Source organism: Tachysurus fulvidraco, chromosome 5, assembly GCF_022655615.1.
Source record: "Tachysurus fulvidraco isolate hzauxx_2018 chromosome 5, HZAU_PFXX_2.0, whole genome shotgun sequence".
NCBI classification, from domain to species: Eukaryota; Metazoa; Chordata; class Actinopteri; order Siluriformes; family Bagridae; genus Tachysurus; species Tachysurus fulvidraco.
Window position 1 is genome coordinate 11,738,710 of NC_062522.1, and position 17,833 is coordinate 11,756,542.

The following is a 17,833-nucleotide window of genomic DNA, read 5'->3' on the forward strand; positions in this document are numbered from 1 at the left end:
GTACAAGATGCGTATTTAGAGAGCAATTTCAAGTTCTTTGCATGATTATGCTTTGATTATCGGACAGCTTTTAAGTCTTTAGTTCTAATGCAAATTTACATCATGTTTTCCTAGAAAAAGTGGGTTTTTTTTTTTTGGTTTTTTTTTACTAAATTCTCTTACAGTTGCTTTTATAACCCCCAGTTGATACTGCTTCATTGTAAGAGTGTGACTTACTCTCTTGAGGAAATCTTACCGAGACCGAATGCAGGATTTATAAACAGCTGAACATCTGGTCACATCTGCTTAATTAAGAAAAACCACAGACATGTCCATTTTATTTCTCCTTGGGTAACAATTAATATTCTCCCTCTCTGCTCTCTTCTGAATATTAATACAAAAACAGCTGCCATAGCAATTTTGTGTAATTTAAAATATGCGTCACAGAGGAAGGTGATTTCTTTTATTGCTTTTTTAAACAAATGACTATCTGTATTTGGTTTAGGGACAAGATCAACATCTATTTTGTTTTCTGGTTTGCTTCTAACATACCTCTGGGAAATACATTTCTGTGGTTTATGCTTCTAGACAGTTCTCACTTTCTAATTTTCAGCAATGTCGTTTTGATGGAGAAGTCAGAGAGAGAGAGAGAGCATACACTGGATTAGAGGTTCAAGAATGCAATGCAGCTATATAATGTAGAGCCTGAAGTTCAAATGACACAATTGACATGAACACCAAATTACAGCCCCATTTTGCTGATGCACTGTAATGTCTTTTATATTCTAATTGCTTGTAAAGAATGCGTATTTGAGATAGTATAGACTTCCTGTTCTTTTTTGTCTGTTAAGTAAAAACTGTTGTGTGTGAAAATCTCAGATCAGCAGTTTCTGAAATACCCAAACCATCACATATGTCACCAATCTCCATGCAACTGTTAAAGTCTCTGAGATCAATATTTCCCTATTCACATGTTTGATGTGGACATTAATTGAAGCTTTTGACCGGTATCTGCATGATTTTATGCATTGCGCTCCTGCCACATGATTAGCAGTTTGGATACCTGCATGAGTGCATCTCTACAGTAACTGTCAGCATATCTGTAAGAGTTTATGCATCCTGCTTCTGTGTGATTTGCCGTATAGTTGGTTGCTCCGGTTATTAATGTAAAGCATTTGCTTCAGTGGTGTGTCTCTGACTGTTAAGAGCAGCAAAACCTCTTATGCTCTGATAGGCATTTTTAAATCATGGTATCACACAAAGTACTGAATAAATCATGTAGCGTAATAATTGTGTAATGGTTTTTCATTGATTTTCCCTGATGTACGTGTATGTTCACTGCATTTTGAATGGTTCTACTAATTGACTCCATTTGGTTTCAGTGACCATGTTCAGTGTTTGCTTACAACTGTGAGAAACTTGATATATGAAACAAACATGTGTATGATCTTAGGTGACATTTATTGAGTATTTAACTCAAACCAAAAATACTGCTGGATCTCCTAAACATGGATAAATTCTAATGATCAAAAATCAAAGATAATGTCATTCTGAACATTCTGGCTGTCAGATCCAAATACTGTTTTTTAATTACAGTGGCTGCTCTTATAGGAGCCATGGCCATTAGCAGGGAGTGTCATAATTTCTTGTTCCTTTCTTTAGACAGTGCAAATATTCAATGCTGATGTAATGTGCAGACATTTCTCTGAACTAAAGGCCACATTGACGAAACATCCGTGCCTTGCCTCTATACATGCATAACAGACGGAACCATATGCTTTTGCTATAGATCAGCTTTTGTTGTATTGGATTTTGCATTGTTCAGTAATGTGGATAAAACCGAGCTGTTCCTAAGATTAGATATTTTAATTAGATTTTGTTTTCCCAAATTAGCCAATCTCCTGTGAAGCAGTCGTTCCTCTCCCATCATATTACAGTGCTGCTAATTTTGGGAGGGAAAGTGTGGTATGCTATTTGAGGAGATGAGTAAAGGGTAAGAGAATAAAGAATAATGAGGTCATTCTAAACTTCAGGAAGCCATTGAACACATTTATATCTCTTGTTCCCAGTGCTGTCCTCTTCTCTGGACCTGCTAGACCTGAGTGAGCCGGGTGACAGGAGGAACAGCAAAGACAAGAAAGAGTCCAGAAAGAGTTCAATGTCCTCAAAGAGCACGCCACATAAAAAGAAAACAGATGAAACTGAGCTGATCCAAGTAGACATTGAACAGAACAAGCACTGCTCTCGGACACCTGTGAAAGATTCTCTGGATTCAGGTATTCAGGTCAAAGGGAAAAGTAAACGTGAATGTGTGTAATCTTTAAATAAATCACTTGCTACATCTTAGATAATATTTCTCTTGTTAAATGTTGGGTACAGGTATTCCTTCTCCCCTGGAGAAATGGGAGGAACTCAATCTTCATCCAGAGAGAACCAGTAGCAGGAAATGGAAGCTGGACAAAAGGCGGTCATCCAAAAATTCTGGAGATTTTGCTTGGTAAATCTCTTCACTATCATATGTTCTACAAAGCAGTAAAGGAAATGTTTCTCTGGGTATCTATCATACTAAAGCATTCATCACCATAAACACTGTCTTATTGCTTCTGTCCCTTATGATACACCAAAAGGTCTACTGACAGCAAAACGCAACCCGATACAGCCACCAAGAACTCATTAGAAATAAATTACAAAGCTGATACAGAGACATCTCCTTCGACTCAAGTAAGCTGCTTTATTTTTTACATGTTGAAAATATCACCTCTGGAAAATTAGTTACAGCACTTAAACTCCAACATGAATTAAATTGAGATGAATGAACAGGGGTGGGTAGAAAAACTCCACAACATCCACAACAATGTGAAAAGAGGAAAAGAGAATTGATAGAATTACATATTAGATGAGTCGCATTATGTAAAAAATTGTATCAATAGTCAATTTAATAGACAGATTCAGTGCTATGGGGTTTCTAAAGAAAAAAATCTCTCATAAGTACAAACTACAAACAATAAACTTGAAATAAATCGAAATAAATAAATAAATAAATAAATAAATAAATAAATAAATACCCAGAAATCTATACATTATATAATGTATTATTTAATATTCTATATAATTCGATTTTATTTGTATAGCGGTTTCAACAATGGACATTGTTTCAAAGCAACTTTAAAGACAATGTAAAAAAATTACAATAGCAATTGAAAATAAATATGTTTCATCCAATTGTTTGTCAGAATTACTGCATTTTAATGGGATCTTTCCGTTTTCATGCCAAACCACATGCTTGAAATGTTGTTTTATAGTGTAAACACATGGAAATATATATGTTGGGAAATTATCTGCTAACTCTTAGAATTCTGTCATTACAGCTCAACAGACAGTATATTAGTGGAAGACATGTAAGCCTCTCTTTGCTTTTTATGTATGACATGCTGAGCGGTATATACATTTGCACCATGTCATGCCAACAGCATCACCACAGCGTTTTTAAATAATTTAAAATAAATGGACAGTGCCATGGCAGCACCAATTGAATTCAATTATTTTTTTTCTTTTGCTACAGGGTACAAATGTTATGTGCTTGTGTCCTCATTGGAGCATGCAGGTCTGCTAGTCTGCTATTCCTGTTGCTACAGCATCTGTTGTTAGATTGATAGCTCATTAATTATTCAGCAGCCTTTTCTTGTGCTTACCACAGTATAAGGTGTCCACGGCCGCAAGTAAACTACAGGTCACTCTAGAAGGCAGGAGATTGGGTTAGCAGGGACAAATTCGTGTAACAAAAACAACCTGTGAACCTGAAGACTGATAACTTTTATTATGGACTTTAAACGAGTATTTGAATGTTGAGTTGATGATCATCTGATGATATCACTTAATAACATTTTACAATAAGAAGCTTGTGCATGATGTGCATGATACACAGGAATGTTCTCAAGAATTAAACAGAATAGTATAAGTCAATTCAAAACACAACTTGAATTGACTTTACTATGCGCTACTGATGCATCTGAAATTCACTTTCAATTTACTAAAGCTGTATCTCATTGCTGCACTTGAGACAGCCTATTAATTACTTTAAGCTGGAGGCATACTTTTTTTTTTTTTTTTTACTTTTTTTTAAAAGCAAAGCCTTTCCTCATCAAAATATACTAGAGAAGCACAATGTAAATGGAAACCAGAATTTTAGAAGTGATAACAAAAATGGTTAATGCTGCAGGACTCACTCTTTAAAAGTTGAAACAATAGCTTACAATAAAATTAAAGCCAGAGCAATCTGTACTTTTTCCATTGTTCTAAGAGCTGAATAGTGTTTTTCTTTCAGCACATCCTGCTGTATCCTTTTAGAAAATATGAGCAGGCTTGACAAGTCACAAAACACGTGTTTTAGACTGAAAAAGAAATGTAAATGTGTAAAGTTAAGATTTATTATTATTTGTATTATTATTATTATTATTATTATTATTATTATTATTATTATTATTATTATTATTATTATTATTATTATTATTATTATTATTATATAAATTGCTTTTAGTTTATTACCTCCTATAAAAACTAGTTATTTCAACCAAGTCCTGGCTTATTAGTTGTGAGAAGAGAAAATGCAAAAATGTCCATCTCAACGAATGTTACAATAGCACTGAGAAACAATGGCCATTACTTTTTTAAATGTTATACCTGGTCTTCAGTTTCTTATTTACATAAATACGTGTGTATGGGGAGAGAACCAATATTAAAATCCTCATTTAGGCTAATTGTTTGATAGTTCACAACACGCAATATGTTTTGCTCAGAAAGTGACCAAATATTACCTGAAACCAAGTGCAAAAAATGTATCTATATATGGTCATAATTAATGCGGTCATTAATTTTTCTTTATTATTATATCAAATCCAACAATGAGTGGAACTGAATCTGTTGGTCATTACAAAATGGCATTCTAAAATATTTCTTCGGCTCAGTCTGCCATGCGGATCCATTTTGCACAGTAGTTGCTCACATCAGTGTAAGTCTTAGTTGACTGGGTTCTTAACAATAAGGGGCCACAAAAATGGAAAGGGCAATGTTTAGGGTAATTGTTGCTCTGACTCAGAGCTTGATGGAGCACATTAGTCATCAGGACACAGGGTAGGGTTACAGCACACTAAAGCAAGACTGATTGTCTGCTCAGAGATCTCCATTATAACTTCCTGAAATCCATTTAATACCTTAACCCTGGCAACTGATGAATGCCCAGTGAGGCAGGACCAAAACACCCCCTTCTGTACTCTTTGTTCAGTGAGACTTATACAGAAGATTGAATTCAGGTAGCCGAGGTCTGCTTTTGATAAGCAGGGGCTCCATGAATTATTAAAAGGAATCCACACTGCAAAATGATATCCTAACATGTAAAAATACCTTGAATATAGACAAATTGAACAAACTTTCCATTTACTTCATAGTTTTAAAATTTCAAGGTTTTGCTAATTTTGAGCTTGAAACTGTCTTAACCTTTTGGCAGTTGCTTTTTTTGTTTCAAGCATTTATGTCTAATTTCTAATCTCGTAATAAGAAACAATCACTTTTAATTTAATTTTCACTAGGTAAGATATCATTTTGGTATTGCAAAAAATACTTCTCTTTATTTTTCTGTAGAAAAGAAGAAACTGACTGATAGACAGAGTAATTGATACGGAAATTGAAAGTGAAAGTAATCAAAGTGCCAGATGTGTTATATGATTTTATTGGACAAATTTTACTTACAGTACTTGTCCATTAAAATGATGTAACATTGACTAATATGATTGATTTTTGAATGCTCTACATTAGTGAGACACGTGGATTTTATATAATGTTATTTTTAGGCTGTGAAATTAGTTGCTTTGCTTTACATGCAGCATGCCTACCCGTGTGCCTCTCTGAAATGTCATGCCATTTTCTGATCCAAAATAATGATAAAGCTTTGCATACATGCATAGAGAGAAAACATGCAAATGTCCATTTACTGACTGCGGCATGTCAGCATGTCAGTTCAGGGCCAGTCAAGTCGAGTGGTTGAGGAAAGGATGTCAGAAGAAGACAACAGAATGTTTGAGAGGGGTGTGATTGTGAGCTGTTAATGCATCAGAGCTCTGCAAGGACAGAGCGATTCTTCTCAGAACAGAAACCACAGAGGGTTACCCATATGCTGTCAAACTTGTGCGGTCTAACTCATGCTCTATGTTTGTGTGCATGTGTGTGTGTGTGTGTGTGTGTGTGTGTGTGTGCACACACTTTTGCATGTTACAGGGACGACTGAGCAAAGACCAGAGGTGGGGTGGAGGATTCCTATCTAGAAACCAGTCCCTCGAGGAGGAGTTTGAGCGTGCCAAAGCAGCTGTGGAAGTAAGCCATACATTTAGACAAATCCACAGAACAAAGTTTGTTGTGTGATGAGGAAATACTGTTATAACTGCAAAAAAAAAAAATGAATATAGTATACTACATATAATTATATGTTCTATAATTAAATGACGTGACAAAACATAAATATGCACCTTGAATGTATGTTGGATTTTCACAATAACATTTAAAAAACAAGCACAAAATTCTATAGTACACTCACTTGTATGTACCTGTATATATGCACCTATACATATACCTATATATACAGTCATGTGAAAAAAAATTAGGACACTCCATTAAATATTCAGTTTTTTATTAAGAAATGTCAATTTCTGATATGTTTTAATCTGTACCTGGAGATGAAAGTGATATAATTGCATGTAACAACAAAAACAAATCACTTATTTTTGTTAACTTTATTTAGTTTTCACTTATTAAACAAAAGAAATCAACTAAATTAGTATTTCATCTAAGGAAAATGTTAGGACAGCCTGTGCCCTAATCGCTAGTGTTTATCCCTTTTGGCTGAGATAACCTCAATGAGATGTTTCTTGTAGCCGTCTAACAGTTTCTGAAAACTGGATTAAAGATTCCCACCGTCCCCAATGCAGAATTCTTTCATCTGAATGTTTGAGGGGTTCCTTGCATGCACAGTCCATTTCAAATCACCACACAGGATCTCATGGGATTTAGATCTGGGCTTTGACTTGGCCATTCCAGAATTCACTGTTTTTTACTTTTCAGTGAGTCCTTGGTGGATTTACTGGTATGTTTTTGTCATGTTGTAAGGTTCAGTTCCAGCTTCAGCTTCAGTTTTTTTGACAGATGTTCTCACATGTTCCTCAAGCACCTTCTGATACAATGTAGAATTCATAATGGATTCTGTGATGATGGTCTGGTCTGGTCCAGCTGCAGCAAAGCATCCTCAAACCAGAACACTTCTACCTCCATGTTTCACAGTTGGTATGAGCTTCATTTGCTGAAATGCTGTATTTGGTTTATGCCAAATATGTCCTCTGTTATGGTGTCCAAATAATCCAGTGTTAGACTCATCTGTCCAATGCGCATTATTCCAGAAGTCTTGGCCTCGTGTTTTTCTTAGACAGTAAAGGTTTCCTCCTTGCACACCTCCCATGATAATTAAAGTCATACAGTCTCTTTCTGATTGTAGATTTATGCACTTTGACATCAACTATTTTAGTGGTTTTGGAGACTTTTTAAGAATCTTTTGGTCTGCTCTTGGGGCGAATTTGCTTGGACGGCCTGATCTGGGCATGTTGGCAGTTGTTTTAAATGTTCTCCACTTGTAAATGATTTTCAGACAGTGGAATGTCTGATTACAAATTCTTTTGAGATCATTTATGTCCCTTACCAGACTCATTATTATCAACAATCTTCTTTCTGAAGGCCTCAGAGAGCTCTTAGGATCTCACCGTGGTGATACCTCTCACTTCAGCAATTAAGAGTAAACCGAACTAAATATCTGGGGTATAAATAAGACAAGCCTTCTTCAAAATGCTCTGGAACAATGTTCTAATAATTTGTACCTGTTGTGATACACCTGTAGGTCATTTTATCCAAGTACAGATAAATGAAGGGGTGTCCTTAATTTTCTTTTTTTATATAACATTTTTGTCATTACATTTTATAGATCATTTTAAAAAAGTCCTTTTTTTGGACCTTTCTTTAGATCAAATACCCATATGTTTAACTACAGTATATTAAAAAAAAAAACACAGGCTTCCATGGGGTGTCCTAATTTTTTCACATGACTGTATATGACAATGATTGAGAACTAACATTGTCTGTGCAATGTAATGTGAAATATCATTTAATCTCATCATGTTTAAAATGTGAAGTTGTAATTGGACGATGCACTGACAACTGTGAAATTGGATTGTATGATTGCAGCACACAGAATTTTTGACTGAATGTCTTATAAAGCTTGTCAATGGACAAATACATCATACGTTATATTGCAAACAAGTTGTTCTTTTCTTTTTGAAGCATGTTGGTTCAGATAGCGGTAGTGTTAAAGCAACGATCCTAATAAGCCTATTCACCTCAGTGCTACACTCCAGCTGTTCAGGATCATTCAACATCACATAGTAATTAGAGGGTATATAATGGATAGCTCAACTCAAAACACCTGCAAAGGTTTCCTGAGCCATCAAATGGTCTCTCAATTTGGTTCATTAGACCACACAATCATGGGGAAGACTGCTGATCTGACAGTTGTCCTGAAGACAATCATTGACACCCTTTACAAGGAGGGTACTGTAGGCCACAAACATTCTTTGCCAAAGAAGCTGGCTGGTCACAGAGTGCTGTATACAAGCATGTTAACAGAAAGTTGAGTGGAAAGAAAAAGTGTGGAAGATAAAGATGCACAACCAACCGGAAGAAAAGTAGCATTGAGGCGCTTGTCGAGCAAAATCAATTCAAGAATTTGACTGGCGAGCAAACTCACCAGACCTGAACCGGTATTGTCAAGAGGAAAATGAGAAACAAGAGACCATAAAATGTAGATGAGCTGAAGGCTACTGTCAAAGAAACCTGGGCTTCCATACCACCTCAGGAGTGCCACAGGATGATCACCTCCATGCCACGCTGAATTGAGGCAGTAATTAAAGCAAAAGGAGCCCCTACCAAGTATTGAGTACATAGTAAATGAACATACTTTTCAGAAGGCCAACAATTCACTAAAAACAGAGACATTATTTAGAAAATAGAGATAGTGAATTTGTGGGTTTTTGTTAAATGTGAGCCAAAATCATCATAATTAAATGAACCAAAGACTTATACTAGTTCAGTCTGTGTGCACTGAATTTATATAATACACTATTTATTCACTATTTGATTTGAATTACTGAAATAAATGAACTTTTCCATGACATTCTAATTCATTGAGATGCACCTGTATCTTGTTCTGACCCTGCCTGCTCTGGAGACTTATTTAGTATTATATTTATATGTGGTTGTAGGAGCAGGGTGCTGGAAGGCAAAATGACAAATGATTGGTGACTATAAATGACTGAAAGAGGACACACTCCAAGGAGATACAAACCTGTCAGGGGTACTCCAGAAGGAACACTCCAGACAGCATTTTTATATTATCACATGAAACACTTCAGAGTGCCTGGTTTCACTGGTGAGCTCCAGTTTGCTGCATTCGAGTGCAAATGGAAGATTAATTGATCACGGCATCCTGCATACTGAGACACTTAAACTTCCAATGTCTCTCAAAGCTGAGTGTTCTGTGTAGCTTCTTATCTGCATACATTTGTTCTAATTATGAACCTTGTGCAGCGCTTAGTTGCCTGGAAATCTACTTCCTGTGGTCTTTTTTCAGGCTGCAGGCTTTTTTCCAATCCATTTCATTTGTGTAATTGCTGGCTGTCCAGAACAAAGAAATAGCAAAGGGACTTAAAAATGAATATCTGTTAAGCTCCAGCCAATGCAGCACATTAGAGCAGCATGCAAAAAAAAATGTGGTTATAGCGCATTTCCAGAATAATTCTTCCCATGGTCTAAGAAAGTTGAATGACCTGCAAGGGTGGTCGGACCCTTTAAAGGACTTTTTTTTTCTCGTATTTTTAATTTGGTGTTTTCTGAATAATAGACCACCAGCAGAGAAGAGCTGTGGCCACCCAGGTCTTTTTTTTGCATGTACAAAAAAAGCCATGCTGCTCTCATTAGGAGCAAGTAGGAGCAACAGCAGGTGAGAATCAGCTGAACATGAGGTGGGCTGCTCCTCAGTGACAGTGCCATTAGTGCAGGTACAGGTCACTTATTTTTACTTCAGTCTGACTAGTGTAGCAGTGGTCTACACCACTTAGGTGGTAGGCAAATATTATTGTGAAAATGTGAGCCTGTGGTTGATGCTTTAAGTACCCTGATTTTTAGAGTACAATAGCATATATTCAACATAAAAATTACACTGTCATTCAAGAATGATCCTCATCTGTAACAACACACTTTTCACCTCACAGTTGGGGAAATTGCTTTCTATTATCAAACTGGAGTTTAGCTGATACAAAATGACAGGTAGTGCTTATTCCCACAGCAGGGGTTGATTTTACCACAAAGAGTTTGACAGCTTGTCAATTGCTTTGCTTCTTGAAAATCATGAAGTATTTAAATGCCACACCCTGTTAAAAACAGTGGCAATTGATTCTGATTTAGCGATAAATTAAGCTAAATATTTGCAAAGGAAAGGACTACACATATTTTATATGGCGGTCCAGCAGCAGGATCCTGAGCTCTCATTGCCGTGGCCCAGGTTTGATTCCCAGGCAGTGAGTAAACCTAGCAATTGATGAGCTAACTCTCAGTGCCGGTCACAAGCCTGGATAAAATAGGAGTGTTTCATCAGGAAAGGCATCCGGCATAAAACCTGCGGCACATCAAATATGTGGACCACGTGATCCACTGTAGTGACCCGAACAGGGAGCAGCCAAAAGAACAAACACTACTGACACCAAACAGGAAGAAACGACTCTATATGTTATCATATAGAGAACCAATATTACTTTGCAAATGCAACTTGAGCTTTTATTATTTCAATAATATAAATAAGTTGATTATTTTTATTGATTCACAACAATGAGTTATATGTGGCATGGGACAATGCAGGTAGCTTTTCTGCCTTACAGCACAGGGGCCTTCAGATCAATCCTGAACTCAGATTGCTCTCTGTTCTGAGATTTTTGCAGGTGCTCCCTGTGTACATGTGGATATCCTCTGGGTTCTCCTGTTTCCTCTTCCTCTGTTTCTCTCCTCTGTGTGTGTGTGTGTGTGTGTGTGTGTGTGTGTGTGTGTGTGTGTGTGTGTGTGTGTGTGTGTGTGTGTGTGTGTGTGTGAGAGAGAGACTCTGATGAGGATAAAGTATCTACAGAAAGTGAATGAATAAATAGAGAGTTAAAATGTGTGCACATTTCTTTCACTACTCCTTAATCTTTAAAAATACAAAGATCTAAATAGTATTCATAAATAAATGATGTATAGATTGATTTAGTTTTAAATCAGTTAAATAATTATCATAGAAAGTCAAGCTATAATTTTCTCATGTGGATTTAGAAACCAGGCTGATCATTCTCTGTATGAGTTTAATTGCTCAGCTGAATCTATTTACTTAAGACATTAAAGCTTATGAATTTCTCTTTATCATTGTCATAAAATAGTGTACAGGCAGCAATCGTTTGTCATTCTTTGGGTACTTCACAGATTGCTTTGTGATTAAATATAAGCATAAGACAATAAAAGTGCATTAACTGGAAGCATATTTTATGTCTGCAGAATAAGCCTTCTGTCAAAGTCTAAATGTCAGTGATGCATAATTTTTTGGCTGAATTAATTACAGTTTAAACACAGATATTCTTCTCTAATATGTCTAAAAATACATATAAACCAAGCTTCTGAGTGTGTCCTACAGCTTCACATGCTCTTTGGTACAAATATAGATTATAAGTGAGTATTTTACCTGAAGTTCTTGCTACCAGTAGATTTTCAGCATCTTATAAAGTGATTGTACAGTATAAGGCTTGTGGAAAAAAGTGAATAATTAGAAATGAGTCATTCCCCAGATGGTATTGTGCCCTATTGTCCTCAGTTGGCCCCTAAGGGCCAGCAGTTAAGCCCTCTGTCATGGGCAGCTGAGTTGCTGGCAGCATGTCAGACTTTATTACAGTCATACAACTTTATCTCTCGTCTCCCCTCTCTAGATTCACCAAACTATAAGCAGAGCATTTTCAGACTGACACCTGTCTTAACTGACAGCTACTGTTTTCAGGTTTTTTGGCTTTGTTTATTGTACAGGCCCCATACTAGCTTATGGAGGTCTCAGTCTCAAGTTAAAACCTATAGCAAGAGTGACATAAAGGCAAGTTATTATTTTACTGCCAGAGCTGTCTCTTAGTTGTTAGTGTGTGATTTGGGGTATTTTTACACTGCTTGCTTGTTCAAGGAAGAATAATATAGATAAGGAAAAGTACAGGAACGGATTAAAAAAAGATCGAAAAGATAAACAGCGCTTGCTTCCACATTTCAGACAAAAGCCAAATTTAAATGCCAATGAATGAAGAGCCTCTCATCTCAGCAGCTCAGATGTGCTAAGGATCTTTATAACCTTCCATACAAACCTTCTGAAAGATCTCTAGGACAAGAGAGATAATGAGCTATCAACTTTGCCCTTTGACTAGTTGGACTGTCACTGCTCAAAGTTGACAGGGGGTCGTCCAATTATAATAATTGGACGCTTAACAATGCTGTGCCCATCACAGACCGTAAAAGAGCAATTATCTCAGCAACACAAGGGACAGTGCTGAACAAAATAACATCCCATCTAATTTGTCATAGCTCAAATAACTACTCAGCCACCATCACATGAGTGGTTCTCGGACCCAGTGGGCAGTTTAAGAGGCAGATGGCTTGAATATTAATAGAGCCAGTGGTCAAAACTTGTTCAAAACTTTGTTTGAAATTGTTCAAGACATAATAAATACAACTAAAAAGTGATAATGACATATTTACTTAAATGATAGTGACATATTTGCCAAAAATGAAACCGTGCTTTAGCCAGCAGGCTACTTTAGTACAGTAATTCACTTTCTGCACTTGCATGTAATCAGAAATTATAGCAAAGTTTCAAATTCATGACTTCCATTCATCAATATTAATGCACAGTGATTCATTATTCAGATTGCTGACTGCAGGGAGTTTGGTTGTTGCAGATCTGTGAAGTTTATATTCAACTCTTCTTGGTTCAAATGTGTTTTTCAGTCAGACACTGAGTTCTGGGACAAGATGCAAGCTGAGTGGGAAGAACTGGCTCGCAGAAACTGGCTCACAGAGAACGAGCAAGGCCAGATTCCCTCGACCGTATCTCCTCATGAAAAGGTATACCACATCACATTGAGCCACACCTTAAGCCCATGTTTTTATATTTTAAAACAGCTATATAGAATTCATCTCAGTATATAATATATATTTTTTGTTTCAGGGATATTATTTCCACACAGACAATCCATATAAAGACTGGCCAAATGCATTTGAAGAGGGGCTGAGGAAGGCCAGAGACGGAGATCTTCCAAACGCTGTTCTTCTCCTGGAGTCGGCCATCTTGCAAGACCCTCAAGACTCAGAGGTAAGTGGACAATAAATTTCAAAAGAACTGAGGCTGTTTTCTCAAACCAATCCCTCAGTACCATGAATGCATCAGCATGCACCTTGACAGCTATACACTGGATTGAGTTTTAATACTGTGAGCACACTGTGAACTAACCGAGCTGCATGATGAGAACTCAAGAAGGCTGTGTTTGCCTGCTCTGATGAGACAGTCGAAGTGTGCTTCACTTTTGCTGGCTCAGTCAATAGAAAAGTCCCAGACCTTTCCTCACTATAAATTGAACATTCTGTCTATTTTGTGTTGTTTATTATTTTATCTTAGCACCAAGTTGGATTATCCCCCACTGCTGCTGAATACTTTTAGGCTCATTAGTAACTGATGCCTTTGCATATAACCCAGAGCTATTGGCTCTATAAAGGCCCACATAAGCCAACACTGCAGTTTAATTAGTATAACAGTGACGGCATGGCAATTATAATAATGTAACTACGTTAAATGATCCAAATTAAGTGTTCTGACATACAATAACATGCTGTTTTTTACAAAACATCATAAATATTAAGTATAAATATTAAGTATAGGTTTTAGTCAGGAGACATTTATGTAACTTTCCAGTGTCCAGTGTCAAAATCTTAACAATCTTATAACAATCTTTTCTGACAAGGGTTTTTCCACTAGAAATTGAGAACTTTTTGCTGTGTAGTTTCACAGTAACATGGCATTCTGAGAGAGAGTGAGTGAGAGCGAGAGAGAGAGAGAGAGAGAGAGAGAGAGAGAGAGAGAGAGAGAGAGAGAGAGAGAGATGTGTTGATGGGACAATTGTTATACTCATTATACTCAATTGTATAACATTTATAATGTAAGCAATAAAAAGAACCTTCACAGGATTTTTCACTTATTATATTATGCTATATTATTCTTTAATATCATTCTTTATTCAATTAAAATTATTTGTGTTAGCTAATTGACATGGTATGACAGGAAGAACACAATTTGGGATATACTGTTCTATGTAAGTATTTTTATATATTATATTTTTATTTGTTGGATTTTCATTGTCAAAGGACAAACAGATACAGCCTTTATTAAAAAAAAACAACAACAATAAGACAATAATAGCATACAAATACGAATAGATTAAAAAAGAAAGGGAAAAAAAAACTCAGGGCAGAGAGCAATATCATGTGCATGAAGATTAAAATATCAGGAGAGGTTTTCAACCAGAAAATCTTCATTGAAGCCACCTAGCACCACCCCATCACTGATTATTTTCCAGCAATACCATGCCACATCTTGTTTCATTCCGGAAATTTTGTCCACCACGGCATTCATTCACACCCAAACAAATTCATATACTTGCTAATTATTTGCCAACAAAGTGATTCTGATCACTAAAATACTATCACTAAAAAACAGCAGCAAGAAGATGGAAATTTATTCTACAACCACTTCGACAATTTATTCGGCAAGACCCAAGGTTCTTTAGCATTGCTAGAAATTCTAAGACTACCTTGAAATGTGCTGTGGCCCTTCAACAATACATTTCCCTCACTGGCGTCTAGGTGATAACCCTGCTGTTCAGCCTTCCGTCTCTATTGTATTTTTAAGGCTTGGCAAGTCCTGGGGACCACACAGGCAGAGAATGAGAATGAGCAGGCAGCGATTGTCTCCCTCCAGAGGTAAGGAGGTGCCAACACACAACTCCCCAGGGATTGATCATGTTGTTTTTCCAGCACTATTCATTCAAAAGCACACTGGCAAACACAGTATGGTATAAAGAAAGGTTCGGGCAAAAAAGATGTATAATGGAACTTGCTCTTAACAAATTTGAAATAGTTGAAGCACACTAGCAAAAAAAATAAGGTGAGGAAAATGGTGTGATTAAAGTGAAGAAAAATAAATTTAAATATTATTTATCAGAAGAAATGACCTTAATATGCACACTTAAAGGCTATTAGCAATTTACTTTTTCTCTTTCTTTTACATTTACATATTCAGCATTTGACAGAATCTCTTATCCAGAGGTTACAGACAGGATACCATTTTAATACATAAAAACAAACAGGAAAAGTGCTAGTTTTATTGTTTCAGAAAGAGGGAGGTCGTCACCTGTCGTTTGAAGATAGCCAGGGTCTCAGCTGTTTGGATATCTAGGGGAAGCTAATTCCATCACCTCGGTTCCAGAACACAAAAGAATCTTGCTGTATATCTACCTCTTACACTGAGAGATGGTGGGACTAGTCATGTAGTTCTAGTAAGAGGGAGCATGGTACAGTGCGAGGAGTGACAAGAGCTTTAAGGTTAGAAGGACCTGGTCTATTTTTGATGTGTGCAGCTACCAGAAGCCAGTGGAGGGACAGCAGCAATGAGCTGGTTTTGGAGAACTTAGGTTGAAAAGTAGTCATGCAGCTGCATTCGGGATCATTTGGAGAGAATGAATTCCATTCATCTGAATTCTGAAATCTTTAGTGAGTTGCAGTAGTCCAGTCTTTGAATGGCAAGAGACTGAACAGGCACCTGAGGCAAATCCTTCTGATCTTGTAGAGAAGAAACCTACATGAGCGTGTAACATTAGCAATTAGCGAGCAAAAAGGATAAATTGCCCATGGTTACTGCAAGGTTGTGAGCAGTGTTGATTTGCATAATTATCTAAGCTGAAAAGAATATATTTCTTTGGTGTAAGAATGTATTTCTCTGCTCTTATAATTTCTGTACAAAAAAATATTGATCCTATTAAAAGTGTATTTTATAAGCAGAAAGACATTTGGGAGATTACAGTTATTGCAGACAGAGAAGCCATAATCCTACAAAAGGTTCCTCTAAGCAGTCAGCAGAGAAAACCCATCTGATTGTGTTAATCACCAGTTACACTCACAAAGCTCAGTATTCACCATGCACCAGCAAATATTATATTCTGTACTACAATATAAGACTCTGTAACTTTCTAATAAAAAATTGATGTGTCCAAATATCTGCATTTCCAGACCATCATATATCCAAACATTTAGCCATTTCCTTGAATTACTTTTCTACCAATCCAATAATAATAATAATACAAATAATTATAATATATTTAAGAGAAGTATTCTAGTGTTTGGGGGCACGGTGATTTAGTGGTTAGCACGTTTGCCTCACACCTCCAGGGTTGGGGGTTCGATTCCCGCCTCCGCCTTGTGTGTGTGGAGTTTGCATGTTCTCCCCGTGCCTCGGGGGTTTCCTCCTCGGGGGTACTTTGTCCAAAGACATGCATGATAGGTTGATTGGCATCTCTGGAAAATTGTCCGTAGATGAGATACTTTCTACCTGAGATACTTTCTGGTACTGCTGCCATCCTGGTCACTCTCCTGAAAGCTTTCCCCACATTGTGCTCCAAGATGATGAAAACTATTGCTAGAATTGCTATTGTAGTGAATACAGACAAGAGTGAGGAAGTAATGAAATGTCTCAGTGCTGTTATAGTAAATATTAGAACTCTAGGAGCTATGCTTGTCCGATCAGATCAAATTAGTGAATCAGATCTAACTGTTGTATTACAAAATATTTCACAGACAGGTACAAACAAAAAATAATAACCATTCAGACTGGATTGAAAATAGTCCCATACATCTCTCAAGTGATAATGAGTTTGAGAATCTGTCAGATCCACAATTCACAGACCATTCTGATAGAGCTGGCATTTCTACTTTTTTCCTATTTAACACATTTTATCAGCACATTGGAGTTCCCATGCATGTTTTCCCTGCTCAGAACTTAAAGAAAAATAGCAGTAATGATGTGGGATCAAGCTCTGTTAAGCCTTATTAGTGGTGCTGTATCTTTTTTTTAGTATTCATCAACAATGTAAATGAAATTTTAAATATATTAGTTTTTAAGCTGTGAGGACAATTTAATGTCAGTATGAATGTAAGCCTTTGCCAGTAAATATTATTTATAGTAATATGTAGCAACAAATGCTGTGAGGTAAATGCACAGGAACTTTACTGTAACACTACCGTAGTTATACTGTGCTGCCAGGGCTTTATTACATTTCTCTTTTTTATTATATTATTTTATAATAAAAAGTTACTGAATTTAACTTTATAAAGCACTTTTTGTGCAACGTGATAAGTAACCTCATGAGATGGTGCAAGTAGTCACCTGTAAATTAAAAAGGAAACATCTGCTACTCATCATGCTGCTTGTGAGCTAATTAGTGTCCATCAAAGCTGCAGTCCATTTGATTCAGACCTGAAGACTCTGTGTGTGTGTGTGTGTGTGTGTGTGTGTGTGTGTGTGTGTGTGTGTGTGTGTGTGTGTGTGTGTGTGTGTGTGTGTGTGTATGCACTGGGGGGTCTTTGATATATGTGCTCATTCACATGTGCA

General features: G+C 36.6%; 1 protein-coding gene across 3 annotated transcripts in view; it reads left to right on the plus strand.

Annotated features, from left to right (window-relative positions):
* Nucleotides 1-17,833, plus strand: part of pex5la (peroxisomal biogenesis factor 5-like a) — a 66,129-nt gene that overhangs the window by 41,407 nt on the left and 6,889 nt on the right. For 2 of the 3 annotated variants that reach the window (XM_027147302.2, XM_027147304.2), the window contains 8 exons: nucleotides 2,049-2,255; nucleotides 2,359-2,476; nucleotides 2,607-2,700; nucleotides 3,348-3,377; nucleotides 6,250-6,345; nucleotides 13,126-13,242; nucleotides 13,346-13,489; nucleotides 15,080-15,150. In XM_027147302.2, the coding sequence (XP_027003103.2) occupies nucleotides 2,049-2,255; nucleotides 2,359-2,476; nucleotides 2,607-2,700; nucleotides 3,348-3,377; nucleotides 6,250-6,345; nucleotides 13,126-13,242; nucleotides 13,346-13,489; nucleotides 15,080-15,150 (877 nt within the window). The remainder of the gene's footprint in view (nucleotides 1-2,048; nucleotides 2,256-2,358; nucleotides 2,477-2,606; nucleotides 2,701-3,347; nucleotides 3,378-6,249; nucleotides 6,346-13,125; nucleotides 13,243-13,345; nucleotides 13,490-15,079; nucleotides 15,151-17,833) is intronic. The other variant, XM_027147303.2, reaches the window with a different exon arrangement.